This window comes from Rhipicephalus microplus, chromosome X (assembly GCF_043290135.1).
Source record: "Rhipicephalus microplus isolate Deutch F79 chromosome X, USDA_Rmic, whole genome shotgun sequence".
Classification (NCBI taxonomy): Eukaryota; Metazoa; Arthropoda; class Arachnida; order Ixodida; family Ixodidae; genus Rhipicephalus; species Rhipicephalus microplus.
Window position 1 is genome coordinate 358872364 of NC_134710.1, and position 17171 is coordinate 358889534.

At 44.8% G+C, this 17171-nt stretch overlaps 1 protein-coding gene across 1 annotated transcript; it reads right to left on the reverse strand.

The window, feature by feature from the left end:
- Window positions 1-239: 239 nt before the first annotated feature.
- On the reverse strand, window positions 240-16599 carry Su(P) (prostaglandin E synthase Su(P)). The gene is made up of 6 exons (XM_037413468.2): window positions 16292-16599; window positions 15816-16025; window positions 15493-15695; window positions 15080-15292; window positions 13506-13623; window positions 240-500 (listed from the first exon to the last, which is right to left on the reverse strand). The coding sequence occupies exons 1-6, from the start codon at window positions 16580-16582 to the stop codon at window positions 351-353; spliced, it is 1185 nt and encodes a 394-aa protein (XP_037269365.1). The 5' UTR covers window positions 16583-16599; the 3' UTR covers window positions 240-350.
- Window positions 16600-17171: the final 572 nt, after the last annotated feature.

The following is a 17171-nucleotide window of genomic DNA, read 5'->3' on the forward strand; positions in this document are numbered from 1 at the left end:
CCTGCGAACTTTTAATCTCACCGGCCCACCTAACTTTTTTTCTCCCTACGTGCGCTTGCCTTCTCTGCGAATTCAGTCAGTTGCCCTTAATGACCACCCATGTACATTTCTTCGTCTTGATTTCAACTATGATATCCGTAACCCCAGTTTGTTCCCTTCCCGTGACTATAGCAATTAACTTCCCAAGCAAAGTACACTTGTGTGCAAAATGATAAGAGATGAATATGTGCTGCAATGCATAATAGTTAACCTATTTATTAACAGATACTGCCACCTTTTAAGGCGGCAAAACAACGTCGATGCAGATGAGTTGGAGCAAAGAAAACGTACTTTAAGAACTACTCTATGAACTAGCGTGCCAAAGTGCTCAAAGCAAGAGTCCCAGCATGGCTTGATGTGGCTTCTTTCATCCTGTAGTACCAAGGACCAATTTTGGTGTCTGCTAGCATGTCTTCAAATGCTGTGCAGCCTTCCACAGAACTCAGCACACCATAAACAGCCTGCATATGAAGAAACACACAGTTTGGCTAAGAATAGCTGCTCCTGCATAAGTTATCATGTACAGTACGATCCACTGTTAGAGGGAACACATGAGTGCGTGGCCGGCGGCCATGGAGCGCTAACTCCTGGCGGGATTTCCAAATGCGGTGCATGCACATTGGCTGATCAAAGTGGTGCATGCCCTGCTACTTCTTTGCCCATGCACTTGGCATGTGCTAGCGAGCCATGACCCTTTGTGCTTTCTTTTGTTTTTGCACTGTAAATCAACTGATACTAACTCGGCCTTAATAGGCCGATATTTCATGGTACCAAAGGCAAACATATAATGTTCGCTGCATTAGAATCATCTGTTATCAAAAGCAGACTGTTGCAGCGAGCAGTATGTGAAAATTGTGACTAGCTTAATGGTGAGAGCTAGCAAAAAACTGTAGCAATAAATGAAAACATGCATTTTTGGTGCTTGCTGGAAATCCGACAAGGAGCAGGCAGAGATACAGCTAGATAAATTACAGCACAAAAATACGAAAGCAATTTCCAACGCTTTCACATGCAAAGGCAGAAAAGTAGCAGATGAAACTGGGCGCGGGCTCCCCTTACGATTCTGTGCGCATGCGCTGTACTAACAGATCTCGCCACTAGTTAGTGCCACGTGGCCAGCCGACCCTGAGCTTGCATGTTCTCGCTAGCAATGGATCGTACTGTACCATAAGCCGTGTTTTTCCAAACAACTCTATAAAAAGAGTATAATGGTGTCAAGGCATCATTTAGTGTATTCCAATATATACTGTATGCAGCAATACTTGGCAAGACATTGACCTGACATTGCACAAGCACGTAGTCTAATTTTAACACACTAGGCCTCGACAAGTGAAGCAATACAGATCAAGCACAGGTAGCTCTGTATTGCTCCAAGAGCTGTGTCTTAGGGTCACTTATTACTATCAAGAACATGATAAAAATAACCAGACTGCATGCTATGCCAATATAATTCGGTATAAACGTGCACAACCCTTCCTGCCTATGGCAACTAGTACAAGTTAACAGAGTTCTGAGCTTCAAACAAATGCTTAAAAATATTTGTGCATATTGGATCAAAAAAATTGTGCGATCTTATCTCAACTATGGCTTTATGACAGATTAGCATGCAGACCAGCAGACCTTAATTGTGCACATATGTATTTATCATCTCAATTATGCCGCAGAGACCTGAAAACTAGGCTCTTGCAAATATTCAAACAAATATTACTGTATTTGAATTCACTTTGATTCAAACTTCAATTGTTGAAAATTTGGAAATATTCGAAATAAACAAATAGATGTATATTAGGTCACATGTAAACCCCCTGTAAAGGTAGTGTCACTGCAGTGGAGGGGTGCTAAGCCATAAAAGCATCTAAGTGTATATTAGTCCACATGTTACTAGGTAGACCTGTGCGCTGGTACCAATATTGCTGGCGGCGGCCCACCAGTGTTTACACCTTCGGCGGCGGCGTGTGAACGGCGGGGGGTCCATCGGATCAGCGGCGGCGCAGTGCGGAGAAGGGAGGGGGGGAGGGCTAAGATCACAATTCAAGAGTTGGTGGATTCAATAGTGATTCAAGAACTTGTTCCTTGATTGTTGAAAAAAAAACTGTTTCCTCAAAAGGGCAAAGCATTCAAAGTGACAGCAGCATGTCTTATTGTCATTCATTTATGAGTACCGCTGTTTCAGGTTTCAAGGTATAACAGGTGTAAATACAAATGTCCAGCATGTTCAAAAATATAATTTAACAAAATAAATGTCCTCGCCATTCTTTTTTCCAATTGCTCAGAACCGAGTCTGCACAGAAAACATCAAGCTTATTACGAAAATAAAACACAAACAAAAAACGCAAACAAAACACAAAACAACAAACAAAAGAAAACAATTCCTAATTCATCTATCTGGCAGAATATTTAGAGGATCAAACCACTGGGTACAGTGTGTAGACGATGCAACGAAGGATATGGGTGCTAGAACATGGAACCAGTTCGAACTAACTTATTTATGCGGGAGGATAACACAATTGGGAGTGCGCCGCCATTCGATAGGGGCTGCGGCGATAAAGCATGCGCATTCGAAGTGTATACAAGAAATGCTTGTCATAGCGACGAAATACAAGACTTATTGCTTTTTTTAACAGATTTACATAGCTATGGCATGCCTGTGGTGAGGTCACCAAACAACCAACCCTTATTCAAGTCTGACCAAACTCTTATGCTCTGTCTGTCTGCATCCGTTTGTCCAGTTGCTTAATGCGTGTCGGAGATACCAAAGTTCTCGAAAATCTTGTGTTGTTACAAAATACTGTGCCATTTTAAGTTTATTGAGCAAGTTACACAAATGTATTTCCACTCCGTGACACGTACTGGACTTACACCATTATTAGTATATTTAAAATGACGAGGTCATTTTTTATTTTAAGAAGTCGTGACTACACTATTTTTGCTGCTAGGTAATTGCCATGTTTTACTCCTATTATAGAACACCGAAAAAAAAATACACTAATCGGCGAATCTTGATCTTGAGTATTAGAGATAATTTTACGAATAACGCAGTTTTTTGCATACATTTCACGTTTAATTCGGGTGTTACTGATAATCTCGGCTACGTCACTTATATAAATAATAAACAAAAGTGGCCCAAGCACTGAGCCTCGGGGCACCCCTGATGTATTATGTACATCAAATGACTTCGCGTGATTAAACGTAGCAAATTTTGAGCGCAATCGCAAGTAATCTGTTATCCAATCAGCCAGCTTGTTGTCTCCAAAATAACTGTGAAGAAGCCACAAGTTTGGCATGGCAAACTATGTCAAAATCTTTAGAATAGTCAATAAATATGGCATAAATCTGTCTTCCGTTGTTAAGGGAAGCAACAATGTCATGAGCAAATTCAAGCAACTGTGTAGCCAGCACAAATGGCATAATGTGATCAAGAAAATACGTTGTATGCGCTTAGGTATTCTACATAGTATTTCTTGATTATATGCTCCAAAAGTGTAGAGCTGGTACATAAAGCAAACAGATCGACTAATAACTTGGTATTTGCTCATTTCCGAACTTAGGGGAACGACGTTTGCTAATTTCCACACTTAGGGAAGTGTTGCAGAGATATACTTGTTTCAAATATTCTGGTAAAATAATTAGCACACCTATTGAGTACCGTATTAGAAGTATATTTGGCATACCATCTGGGCCAGAGTGTTTCATAACTTCAAAATTACTATTAGGTTATGCACTTCAAAGGAGCTCAATTCAAGATTAGGAAGAGCAAGTAGTTTGCTGCACGAGTAAAATGTGCGAGTGATACCATTATCGGTAAACAAAAACAAATTTGAAGTAATTATTAAAGGCATTTGCTATAGCTTCGTGATGTGAAGAGAATCGGCCATCAAGAATAAACGATGAGGGTATAGACAATGCAGGACTAATCGAACTCTATAACCTAGATGGATTTTTTTTCGTAAGTATGGTGAAGGAATTGCTAAAGTAGTAATTCTTAGCCTCTTGGTTTTAGCTTCTGTGTAATTTTCAATACTTAATTCAAGAATCATTGTCATTACACTTATAATGATTATTCTTACGTAAGCAATTTATGCAACAAGTGAGATGAATTATATCTTTATGATAGGAGAGGTGTATTCCGTTTTCTTTCCTATATTTCTGTAGCACATACTTTCATAGGTATTATCACAAAACATAAGAAGGAGTGCACCTACATTGAAAATTCGCTACAAAATTCAAATTCCTTGAAAGATGAGGCTAGAGTGTCCAGTACATAAGTGTCATCAACATTAAGAAAGTTCAAAACAGTTTTGATCTCAGGTATTGCAGTAGAACACGCTTAGTTTGAGGCAACTTCAAAACAGTATTACAGTCAGAAAAGTCTTTGACGACTTAACATGCGATAGGAGCTAGCAGTCCCGTAACGAACTTAGGCTGCAGCTCATTCTTTTTCATTTGATCTTGCGAAACCGAAAGTCTAGTATATGGGAATACGGCTGCTACCAGGAAAAAAAGCAGTGTTCGTACAGTCATATCATAGCGTGTAGAAGTGTAAACGAGCCGTTTGCTGATGCCTGCTGAAATAGCGAACATGCTAGTGCGTGCTTGAACTCGCGATCACGCCCTTTTAGTCAAAGTTCACAGTTGCGGATCGAGCCACGCAGCCTGGGTATCCTTTCAAATTCCTTGGTCCAGCAAAACAGAAACAGTGCTTCCTTTCCGGTTGAGGAGCAATCCATAGCAGGCATCGCACACGGAGTGATGTGCCTCCGTGCGATGGAGATGGGCAGATTGTTTCATCTATGCTTCAGCAGAGTTCCTCGCTATAGAACTCGCGAGATTTTATCTGTAGTAACCACATACAGTGTGCGTACAAAAGTAATTTATTTGGACTTTATACACGCATGACTGGGATGATCAAAGCCTGAAGATAGCGTCCATATAATTCTTCTCGCAATAGAAAAATATACAAAACCGTCAAAGCGGGCCGACCTTTGTTATGGAGAGCAACATTGTCTTCACTGTAAAGAATTCTTCTGTTGGGAGAATGAAATAAGTTGGAGCTTTTTCCATTGGTTCTCTTCTCGATTACACAGCCCTGCACTGTACTCTCTTTACAACAATCATTACAGGCTCTCCAGCACTTACGTATTCATAAAGTATGTGTGCAATGAGAGCAGTAAGAGTTGAGCCTACCACGATTTCAAACTTCTCAGCTACACTCTTAATTTCAGTAGCCCAATCGAAAACGAACAAAATGCAGTGAAATCACTAGTTCATCACGCATTATAATTCTGCGAGGAAGAATGGGGGTGGCGGGTGGTGAATGCAAGGCAAAGCAGGGTAGAAAACAATTTATAACTGATATTTCTCGTATGTGGACCGTTTTAGAGCATTTGCCCTAATCTTTTCATGTGAATCACTGTTCTGGCATCGCGAAGGTGCCGAAATAACGAGAAATGCCAGGAAAAAATACCACGCTCGACTGTGTATCTTTTGAAGCTGTTTCAGGGTCCTTGTATAGACAGGGCATGCAAACACGGAAACAAGAGAACAGTCAATACAACGCAAATGCCGCTCTCAGAAATTTCGAACCCGCATAAAAGAAGGGGAAGCGATGTATCTTATGCCCAGATTTCCCGCTCGGGTAAAAATAAGACAAACGGCGGCGCGGCGCAATTTACTTTCCGGCGACGGTGTGTTCTCTCACGGAACTTCGGGGGCGGGGCGAACGGCATGAGCAAAAACGAGCAGCAGTGGCGGCGCCCAGCTCTACATGTTACTTCCTGTAAAAGTGGTTTCACTGTAGTGAAGAGGTGCCAAGCCATGAAAACACAAATCTAAAAAAAAAAAAAAGAGAAGCCCCACTACGAAGTTAAAATAAAGGGACACTAAATAGAAACAATGACTTGGTTTATATTGATACATAACAGCCGCTAAACGCGACTGCATGAAAGAGGAAGACGAAGTGAGTTTTTGATTTATGCTGAACTGACACTATCTTGCTAGTCGAGTTCTGTGTGTTGTAAATAGATTATTAAAGAAGTTACTCGTAAAATTATTGATGGAGGTGGACGACCCCCATACCTCGATGGAGACGCGCAGCAGTCGCAACATTGGCGACCCTTCGACTGCTGGTACTTCCTCTACGCCTCTCTCATCAGCCCAAGCCACTACCTACGTCACACTCCCGCACCTTCGAGATCCCGGCACTTTCTCTGGTGATGGTATGCTTGATCTAGACACTTGGCTGAACCGGTACGAGCGCGTCAGTGCTACTCACCGCTGGGATCCCACGCTCATGCTCGCCAGCGTGCTTTTCTACATGGACGGCACTCCCCGAACATGGTTTGAAAGCCCCGAAGCCGACATAATGAGCTGGGATCTCTTCAAAGAAAAGATCCGCGAACTGTTCGGCAATTTGGGTGGTTGTCAGCTCGCTGCGAAGAAGGCTCTTGCCACACAAGCCCAGTCTTCTACCAAATCATATGTCTCCTACATTCTTGACGTCATGGCCCTTTGTTCCAAGGCCGACCAGTGCATGTCAGAAGACGAAAAAGTTGACCACGTCTTGAAAGGCATTGCCGACTATGCTTTCAACCTGCTGGTTTTTAACAACGTCTCGAGCATCGACACTATCCCTAAAGAATGTCGACGTCTCGAACAAGGCAAAGCCCGCCACGTAGCCCAAAGCATCGTGCGCCTTCCGAACACAGCGGCTTTTCGTGTGCCGATGCCTTCCACCAAGCCCCTCGATGTGACAACCTCACACGCATCATTCATCGAGAGGTCGAGGCAGCACAACCGGTAGCCACACCATTCCCGACGCCTGCGCCTTCCCCGACTACGATCTCTTTGATACAAGCAGTCATTCGTCAAGAGCTATCGAATGTCGGCCTACATCCTGTTCCTGCCGTATACTCTGCTGAGCCTTTTTATCGTCCCCCTTCTGCTCCTCGCATACAACACAATGCGTCCGAACGGCGTACCCTTGATGACAGGCCCATATGTTTTAACTGTCGACGTGTTGGTCATATCGCTCGTCACAGCCGCAACCGCTGGGCACCGTCACATTATGCACCTCACTCTCACGCCACTTCTATCCGCCAGTCGTCCCCATCACTTTCTGCATCAATGCCGACCACCACATTTTCTGCTCCTGCAGCACCTCTGAGCAGACCTCGCTATGACTGGGCACTGTCCCCTGCTCGTCGTCAGTCCCGGTCGCCCCCACAAAGCCGTGCTGCCTCCCGGGCCTATTCGCAGCACTTCCGACCGGAAAACTAGGCCTTGCAGCTTGTGGAGGTGGAGCTGCATTGATGACCTTCGTAAGAAATCCTCGTGTAACGTTAACGACGAACCGGAACCTTTTGGATGCTACTGTCGACAATGTTCGTGTCAGCGCGTTGATAGATACTGGTGTGCATGGGTCCTTTATGAGCGCTAACCTTCGCCGCCGACTTAAAGAAGTTGTCACGCCCGCACTCAACCGAGCTGTACAAGTCGCCGATGGAGAAACTGCCGCAATTCTTGACATGTGCTCTGCGCGAGTTTCTATTGGGGAGAGAAGCACTGTCGTTTTTTTCGCCGTTATCGAACATTGCCCTCATGAACTCATTCTTGGTATGAATTTTCTAGCCACGCACTCTGCCCTCATTGACTGTTTAGCTGGCTCTCTCCATCTCGATTTACCTCTCTTTTCCGACCCGACCAGCCCACCGTAAACCAGCCTCTGCTGCATTGATTTCACGCGCCTCCCACCTAACTCTGTCACACATGTCGACTTATTCTTCACGCCGCCAGTACCTGACAGTGATTAGATGGTGGCCTCGATTCCTGCCGTGATGCTTTCGCATGGGGTTGCGGTGCCGCATATGATTCTGACGATTACGAGAAACCGTACCTTCCTTCCACTGGTCAACTTCTCACTCACCACCCAAGCTCTACCACAGGGTATCTCCCTGGCCAAAATTACCGCTCTCCAAGACGACCATGTCGAGCCCTTCAGAGTTGACGATTGCTGCAGCTCAGTCAGTGGTTCCACTCCATCACGTTCTTGGGGCGCCGTCATCGAGCGAATGGTTTCATTGGACCTCACATATGAGCAAGCTGCAGCGCTTCGCCACGTTCTTGAGGGCTATCATAGCATTTTCGACTTTGCCAGTAAGTCTTTAAGCGAAACGATCATTGTCACCCATCGCATCAATACTGGCCATGCGACTCCTATTCACCGACGTCCCTACCGTGTTTCTGCGTCGGAGCGTGCAATAATACAACAGGAAGTCGGGGAAAATGCTTGCAAAAAACATTATCGAGCCTTCATGCAGCCCCTGGACTTCTCCAGTCGTTCCTGTTAAAAAGAAAGAGGGAACATCGCACTTTTGTGTCAATTACCGTCACCTTAACAAAATTACAAGAAAAGGCGTTTATCCTTTGCCTCGCATCGAGGACGCCCTCTACTGCCTGTACGGTGCTACTTATTTTTCAACAATTGACCTTCGATCAGGCTATTGGCAGATAGCCGTCGACGAGATGGACCGGGAGAAGACCGCATTCATCACTCCTGATGGTCTTTATCAGTTTAAGGTGATGCCCTTTGGTCTCTGCAATGCGCCAGCCATATTTGAAAGAATGATGGACTCGTTGCTCCAAGGGTTGAAATGGTCCGCCTGCTAGTGTTACCTTGACAATATTATTGTCTTTTCGCCCACATTCAACTTACATCTTGATCGTTTGTTAGCTATTCTGGACGTTTTCGTCGAGCCGGACTCCAGCTTAACGCCTCCAAGTGCCACTTCGCTAGTTACCAAATTTCCGTGCTCGTTCACCTTGCCGATGCCCAAGGCGTGCGTCCAGACTCAGAGAAAATTTGCACTGTCACAAACTTTTCTGTTCCGAGGACCACAAAGGATGTCCGCAGTTTTGTGGGGTTGTGCTCCTATTTCAGGTGCTTCGTTAGGGACTTTGCTACCATTGCACGCCCCCTCACAGACCTTTTGAAGAAAGACGCCTCGTTTATCTGGGGCCATGACCAAGCGTCATCGTTTTCCCAACTTATGACCCTGCTTACAACGCCACCAATCTTGGCTCACTTTGATCCATCAGCCCCAACCGAGGTTCACACGGACGCCAGTGGACACGGCATAGGAGCTGTGCTATTGCAGCAGCGAGGACACGACCGTGTTATAGCCAACACAGGTCGACTGCTATCTCCGGCCGAGCAAAACTATTCTATCACGGAGCGCGAGTGCCTCGCCCTTGTATGGGCAGTCGCCAAGTTTCGTTCATACCTGTATGGGCGCTCATTCTGTGTTGTCACGGATCATCACACGCTCTGCTGGCTAGCCTCCCTGAAGGACCCCACAGGATGTCTCGCTCGTTGGGCCCTACACTTTCAAGAATACACGTTCTCTGCAATGCATAAAACAGGGCGGATCAGGATGCGGATTGTTTATCCTGCTACCCTGTGGACGAAGCAGCCGATACTGACGCTATCGCGGACGTTTTTTCCGTGTCGCAGCTGCTGAACATTGGCGAAGAGCAACGTCGAGATGCTTCTTTACAAGCCATCATTGACAAACTGGAGTCAACGCCTCGCGACCCGTTGCTACGAATGTTTTTGGTGAAAGACGGGATCCTATACCGCCGTAACCTTGATGCCTTCAAATCAGACTTACTTCCTGTCATCCCAGCGCACCTGCCTTCCACTGTCCTGCACCAACTTCATGACGCTCCCATGACGGGCCATTTGGGCGTTTCTTGCACATACGATTGGGTATGACGTCAGTTTTTTTTGCCTAGACTTGCCCGCTCTGTTCGATGCTATGTCGCCGCTTGTGAGCCCTGCCAGCGTTGCAAAACGCCGTCTGCCCTCCCAGTTGTCTATCTTCAGCCAATTGACGTTCCCACTGAACCTTTCTTTCGAGTTGGTCTCGACCTGTTGGGCCCTTTTCCACTCTCCACAGCTGGAAATAAATTGATTGCTGTTGTGACGCGGTACTCAATCACAAGAGCACTCCCGACCAGTTGTGCTACCGGCGTTGCAGACTTTCTGCTGTACGACATAATATTAGTGCACGGTGCTCCCCGCCAACTTCTCACCGACCGTGGCCGCACGTTCTTATCAGCTGTCGTTCACGAAATCCTGAGGTCTTGCCATACCAAGCACAAATTTACTACTTCGTACCATCCCCAGTCAAATGGCCTCACGGAGCACCTCAACAGGACTCTAACCAATATGCTTGCCAAATACCGTATTTACTCGATTCTACCGCGTCCTCGATTGTAATGCGCACCCGATTTCCACCGCGAAAAAAAAAAAAAAGTAAGACATCGATTGCAACGCGCACCCATTTTTTTCGCTGGCCCGCACGATCACACGACTCGAAAAAACTACTCCTTTCGGGAGCGTCTTCCATTTAAATATGAGGTACGGACGAAGCTTGTGCCCATCTGACATGTAACAGAGCATTGCCATCACTGTAGTTTTACCGTGGACCGATGTCAGCACGCGAACTTGCTTCGCCCCCTTCTCGACGGTTGATGTGCCAGGCATGTCGAAGTAAAGAGACGTCTGATCGGCATTCCCGATTTGCCCGAGCAGGTAGCCGTTGTTGCGCCGCAAGTTTAGGACGAACCTCTGAAAACTGTCAAGCTTTTCATCGTACTTCTCCGCAAAACTTTTTGCATATGCATGTTCCCCTTCGGAGGGAAAAGCCTTTCCTCTTCATAAAGTTAGTTAGCCAGCACCTGCTCGCTTTAAACTGGCTCCGCATTAGACCCTTTTCTAAGACTAATTGCATAGCCCGCACTTGGAGCAGTTCTGTCGTCACGGGCCGCTGTGCAGCTCGCTCCACAAGCACATACTCACCGAGCAGCTCTTTAATTTGCGGAAACCGACCCTGCTGTGGTCCACTGAAGCCTTTGCGTGAAGCTTTGCTGTCGACAATCTTCTGCTTTTGTTTTCGCCGGTCCCGCACGCACGTTTTGGGAACTTCGAACGACCGCGATGCGGCCCGATTTCCATCCGTTTCTACACACGCGATGACTTTTCTTTTAAAAGCGGCATCGTGGTGCACTCGAGTTTTTGGAGTCGGCCCTTCCACGCCGTCGATGCTAATGCACTACTAGATGATGAACTTTTCAGCACACGTACGAAGTGCCGCACATGGGAAACACATAGGCAGAAATGGCCGACGCGCCATGCCGACGCACTTAGGGGGCGGCCATTTTGGATTTGCCGATTGCAATAGATTGACCGTAATTTTTTTGTTCGTACTCAATTCTAACGTGCATGCGATTTATGAACTCGCTTAACCGGAAAAAAGGTGCGCATTAGATTCGAGTAATTATGGTACGTTGCGCCAGATCACCAGGATTGGGACATTCATTTGACGTATGTGACATTCGCCTACAATTCATCCCGTCACAACACTGCCGACTATTCGCCCTTTTATCTCCTATGTGGCTGGGACCCTTAGATACTTTGCTACCTGCGGCCACTGACTATGCCGGGGAAGCCATCGCCCGGGCCGACCATGCGCGCCAAGTCGCTGGTAATCGTCTACAGGCCTTACAGGCGCACCAACGACAGCTCTACAATGCTCACCATAGAGACGTGCACTTTTCCCCGGGTTCTCTCGTGCTCCTTTGGTCACCCACTCGGCGTGTAGGACTGTCTGAGAAACTGTTGTCGCCCTACACTGGACCATTCCGTAACATTCGCCAAGTGACAGACGTCACGTATGAGATTGTTCCGATCCAATAAAGTCATTAGCAGCTCCGAGCGACACCATTCAGTCGCTCGGCTAAAGTGCTATTACCCCCCCTCGACATCATCTGCATAGATTTAGCACCAGGACGGTGCTTCTACCTCCGGGAGTTATGATACATAACAGCCGCTAAACGCGGCTCCATGAAACAGGAAGACGAAGTGAGTTTCTGATTGATGCTGAACTGGCGCCATCTTGCTCGTCGAGGTCTGTGCGTTGTAAATAGATTATGAAAGAAGTTGCTCGTAACAATATCGACAAACTGCACTCTGAGAACTTTAATGCAATATGTTTTCCTATCATTAGTTCATTATAGATGAAGAAAATCAAAGTTCAAACTTGTTTTTAAATTTCGTGCCAAAATCTCCATACGTTATGTAAGAAATTTCAAAAAGTATTTTTGGTATTTTCGGGGCATTGGCTCGATGAAATTTTCTGAAACTTCATAAGCTAAGTCTATGGCACTCGCAGATTACAATGTACTTCATTTTTATCGATTGGATGCTATGTAAGACCTAGTAGACGCCTTCAAAATTTCTCACGTCACTGTGTTTGGTGCAGGAATCTCAAGATGGCATTGCCACCCGCATTTTCTTTTTGCGCGTTTTCTCACTTACCAAGCGTCTTGTCTCAGCAAGAGTGGTGCTTTTGAAATTGTACTTTACTAGCACACTAAAAATAGTTTTGCTCTTTAGTGTCCCTTTAACATACTCTGACATCAATTCATAATTTTTTGAAGTTTAAAATTTTGTTACACTGGCTTATATGACCTAAATATAGTAAATTTTAAAATCTAACATATTTTACAGGTTCTCCCTTTTGCTGAAACTCGAATTCTACTGCTATTCAAAGTTTTTTCCAGTTCCTTTGAATGAAAAAAAAAAAGGCATTTTCACAAGCTTTGTTTCAATTTTCAATATATGCAGGTTAGTTTGGTCATGACAAATTGTTCCATGTTCCTTTTTATGATGTGATATATAATATTCAATTCGAAATCATTAGACCAAAATTACCATTCGCTTCGAACCTAGAATTCACTATTAGCACAAGCCTACTGAAGGCCTTAAATTGTTGAAGCTCAAACAGTGAAGCTCAAAAAACTAAACCGAATGAAAAATGCCATGTCTTAGGCAACATATACCAGAATCTGTAGATCCCTCACAAGTCAATTAATAGTAATTGTAAGAGCTCTGTGTGTCCATGAACAAGAGTGAATCGTGCTTTTGTTACTGCTGTCCAGAGGTGTAACCAGGAAGTAGGACGCCAGGCACGTGCCCCCCCCCCCAAAGAAAAAAATTCTGCCTACGCGCCTGTTGCTGTCTAACAGCCCAGATGTTATGGGAAGCTGCTTATTCAAGCAATGTGCATCAAATTACTATTGCAAGTGGCTTGCTAGCTTAATGTGAAAGAAATGGTAATGTTTCTTATGTCAGTTTTTATTAGCATTTTAAACTGCAAGCATGCTACCATCTGACCAACAAGTTAAAACAAATTGGTCTGACATATTAGAAGTGCACATCAGGGTAAAGTTTGGTAATTGCAGGATTATTTTTTTGTAGATTTTTTTTATGATTTAACAATACTGAAGGAGTCTACCTACAGTGCACTTTCTGCATAATGACACACATTTTTTTCTCTAGAAAGACATACAGGTTTGCGGTGCAATTAATATTCAGTGCCTATGATGTAATGTCAAGTGTTGCTTACCAGGTCAGCAAGGTTCGGAAGGCTGCCCCCATGAAATTTCTGTTCTTTGCCTAGTGCCTTTGTCCATGCACGACAAGCATCCCGAAAGCTTTCCCTGACGTCGTCTTTCAAGTTATGTCTGAAAGAAGGCGGCACTCAACACACTTTCAAACATGCACCTTTACTTTACAAAACCTGAGTGACAGGTGTGTACTGTTACATCACCTGCCACTGCTGAAAAGTCACAGTCTAGCCAGGTGCACTGCATTTACAAGCTGTCTTAAGCACCTTTTCGTAACTGAATGAACCACTTTGTATGCAGACTACAGAGATAATTTATTGACACTACTTAGGCAGAAAAATAAAGTGGCTGGTGGATATTTGTTTCGGCACTTTACTGCACTAGTTATGACACAATGCTAGTGTTCACAAATGCAGGGTGCTTGAAAATTACTGTACCCAATTCAATTGCATATAAGGCAGAAATTGGGATAAATAAAAAGAAGCAGTTTGTAGCATGATCTTAACGCACGTCTAATGTTTCGTTCAATGCCAACCATTCCAGGGTGTGGTTCACAAGAATACCACGGCAGAAGACCTGCAGGAAGTGTGATCTTGCACTGGCACAGCGCTTCAACATTCTAGGCCAGACGCGAGCACAACTGAAACGACATGCCAGGTCAGATGCGAGCAGAACTGAAGTATTGTATAAATATCCTGCACGCTAGAGATGGCACACACACTGAGGTCTGTTAAAAGGCAACACGCCTTAGGTGTGTGAAAACATGCTGCAAACTGCACTTCTTTACATCCCCATTTCTGGCTTATCATGATCAAAGTAGGAAAGATAATTTTGGAACAGCCGGTATAAAGAGAATCTAAAGGGAAGGCAGTGCAGTAGATTGCCTGTTCTGAAACACACTAGCTAAATTACAGACAAAAAATTATGCTGTTAGAGAAGTTATTTAATGAAGAGCCAAATACAGTGCATTCTATTTTTCTAAAACATCAAATCCTGACCCCTGGGCCCGATCACTGTTATATGTGGACTTATTTTTTGTCAGGAATATACCTAACTTCTGTGAGGGCAGCACATTCATCTTTTCTATTCCTTGTCAAGGCAGAGTGTCATAAAATTGGGACAACAAAACAAACAAGACAATAGGAAACAGTTCGCTATAATTACCCTGACGCCAAATATTTCCACAAAAAACTCATCACCGATAACAGTGTTGAGCTTGATGATTTCGGTACTCCTTGGCCAGTAGACAGCAGTGAAACTTGATTTATAGTTAACACCTTTGCCTACAAGGTGGATGCAACTTCATGCAATTTGTGAAACTGATGAAGTTGCACAATGTTGCTCGCAAATTCACCTCAGATTTTACACAAATGAAAATAGCTGCTTAGAAAACAATATATGTCACATTTCCAATGCCACTGTTACTTCCCTTCTCATTTCATTACCATCGTTTATCTGCTACTTCTTTAAGTACATAGAGTTCCATGAATACTTTATCATGATATGCTTGAACCCTTTAGCAGTCTGTGATACATAATAATAGTAATAACAACAATAAAAATAATGAAATCACCTTTTTTTGAGCCTCTTTGCCACAAAGTACATCGCTGTGGCACCTACATAAACAACCAGAAGGCGCTCCCATGAAGGGAAGTTTTTCTCCCATTCGCCAACTTTTGAGAAGTATCTGAAGGCCTGCAAAGCCTCTGGCCATGTGCGGTAGACATTTGGAGAGAGTACATGGACCAGCACATCATCTGCCCACATGCGCCACGTCACCTCCTCCCTGCACGAGACCAAACCAAGAACCGAATGTGGCTGCTCACATTACAAAGGTGGCACTTGTTATGGACCATACATTTCTACGAACTGAGTTACAGACGGAAAGATGTTGTAAATAATGCTTCAGCATTGTTAAATCCATAACGAAAAAAAATCATGTTATGCTGAAAATAACATTGCTGGCTATGTGAACCACACACTCACTTAATGGCGTCGAAAGATTTTCCGTCAGTAGGACCATCTTCCAACATCAGAAAGTACTTGTTAAACACTTCTAGCGTCTCTTTCCCGGAGGCATCCTGAACCTTGACTGGGTCGTACAGACAGAGGTATTTCCTGAAGCCAGCCTTTACGTCACGGAGGTAGCTCTGCAGCAGACTGATGATAGCCGTGGAGTCGTTAATTTGCTGCACGGGAAGAAGAGACAAGGTAATAAACCTTAGGGTTCAATCGTGAATTCTACGTAATAACAGTAATAACACAATTTCTGCAAAATAAAGCAATAAGTGAATGCAGTAATTACAAACCCAGCAGTTATCAGCTTCTTCTACGAGCAAGATCGGCACTTTCTTGTAGTCGGAAAACTTGAGCTGCTGACGGAGCACAGGATCCACTTCGATGACATTGTAGGGGATGCCATAGAAATCTAAGAAAGCCCGGACTTTGCAGCAGAATGGGCACGTTTGGTACTGATAGATTGTTATCTTGAGGCCAGTTTTTTCAGTCGGCCCGTTTACCTAAGGAAGAAAACAGAACAATGCTAGACTTCTAAGACGCATCTACCACGCATGGGGTACAGCGAAGACAATCAAGCTGCGCATTCGTGCCCCGCGGGCAATGCAAACACGGGTGGCTAGCATCTACGACAATCGAACGATAGAAAAATTCAAGGGCATTCGGAGAATGAATGAACATGGCTACGCCAAGAAGTCGGTACTCGCATCAACACGTCTGTCATCGAGCAAACGCATGTGCACATTTACATCATTAAAGCTGTACTTACGACACGCGAGATTCTTGTCCCAGGATTGCTTATATTTTTTATGTTCAGGGGCGACAACATATCGCCGATCGCATCCTTTCTCGGTTCCACGCTTCGCATGTAAGCGTGACCGACGGCGCCGCAGGCAATTCCTGCCACGGCCAGGAAACGTAGTTTCCCATACTTCCATTGAGGTCCTGCGCGAGCGAATGAGCTCAGTTTTGCGGCGTGAATATTAGTGTACGTAGAAGGCGGCAATAAACATTTTGCTAAAGACGCATACCGGGCAAACTGCGCACTGAGGGCCGCCATTGCAATGTGTGCTGGTTGTTGGTGGCGATGGGTTGCCGTTCAAGCACAGCTAAATTTTGATAAATTTGTGTGACGTGACAGCATGAAGCATTTGTTTCAGTATGCATAAAAGTAAGTATTTATTATTATATAATTTTCTGCTTTTATTATGCAATTTAAACAGAAGCCTGTTGCTATCTTGGAGGTCATATTACAAAAGCTCAGAGGCCAAGTCACAACCATGAAGGAAGGGAAAAAGGCCGCAAGGGAAAATGGTCACAACCAAAGGAGGTTATACGTGGTATTCACCTCCGAGCGACCCTGTGCTACCACCTACGCTTCGGTACAGTGTCTAGAAATACACTGTAGCTTCGGCTATCCGCACAGCATGCGAGCAATGTGGAGATGGCCTTAACCATGGCGGCCAGAAGTAGTGCTTTTTTCGCATGGCTGGCGTGCGGCGCGGTTAGCCGAGGTACTGTGAATAGATATCTAGTTCACTATAGCCGAAGCGTAGGCTGCGGGAGCACAGGGCTGCTTGCAGGTGAATACGTAACATTCATGAATACACGTATAAAAAAAAAGGCAATGGCTGCTGCGCCGCGCGGTG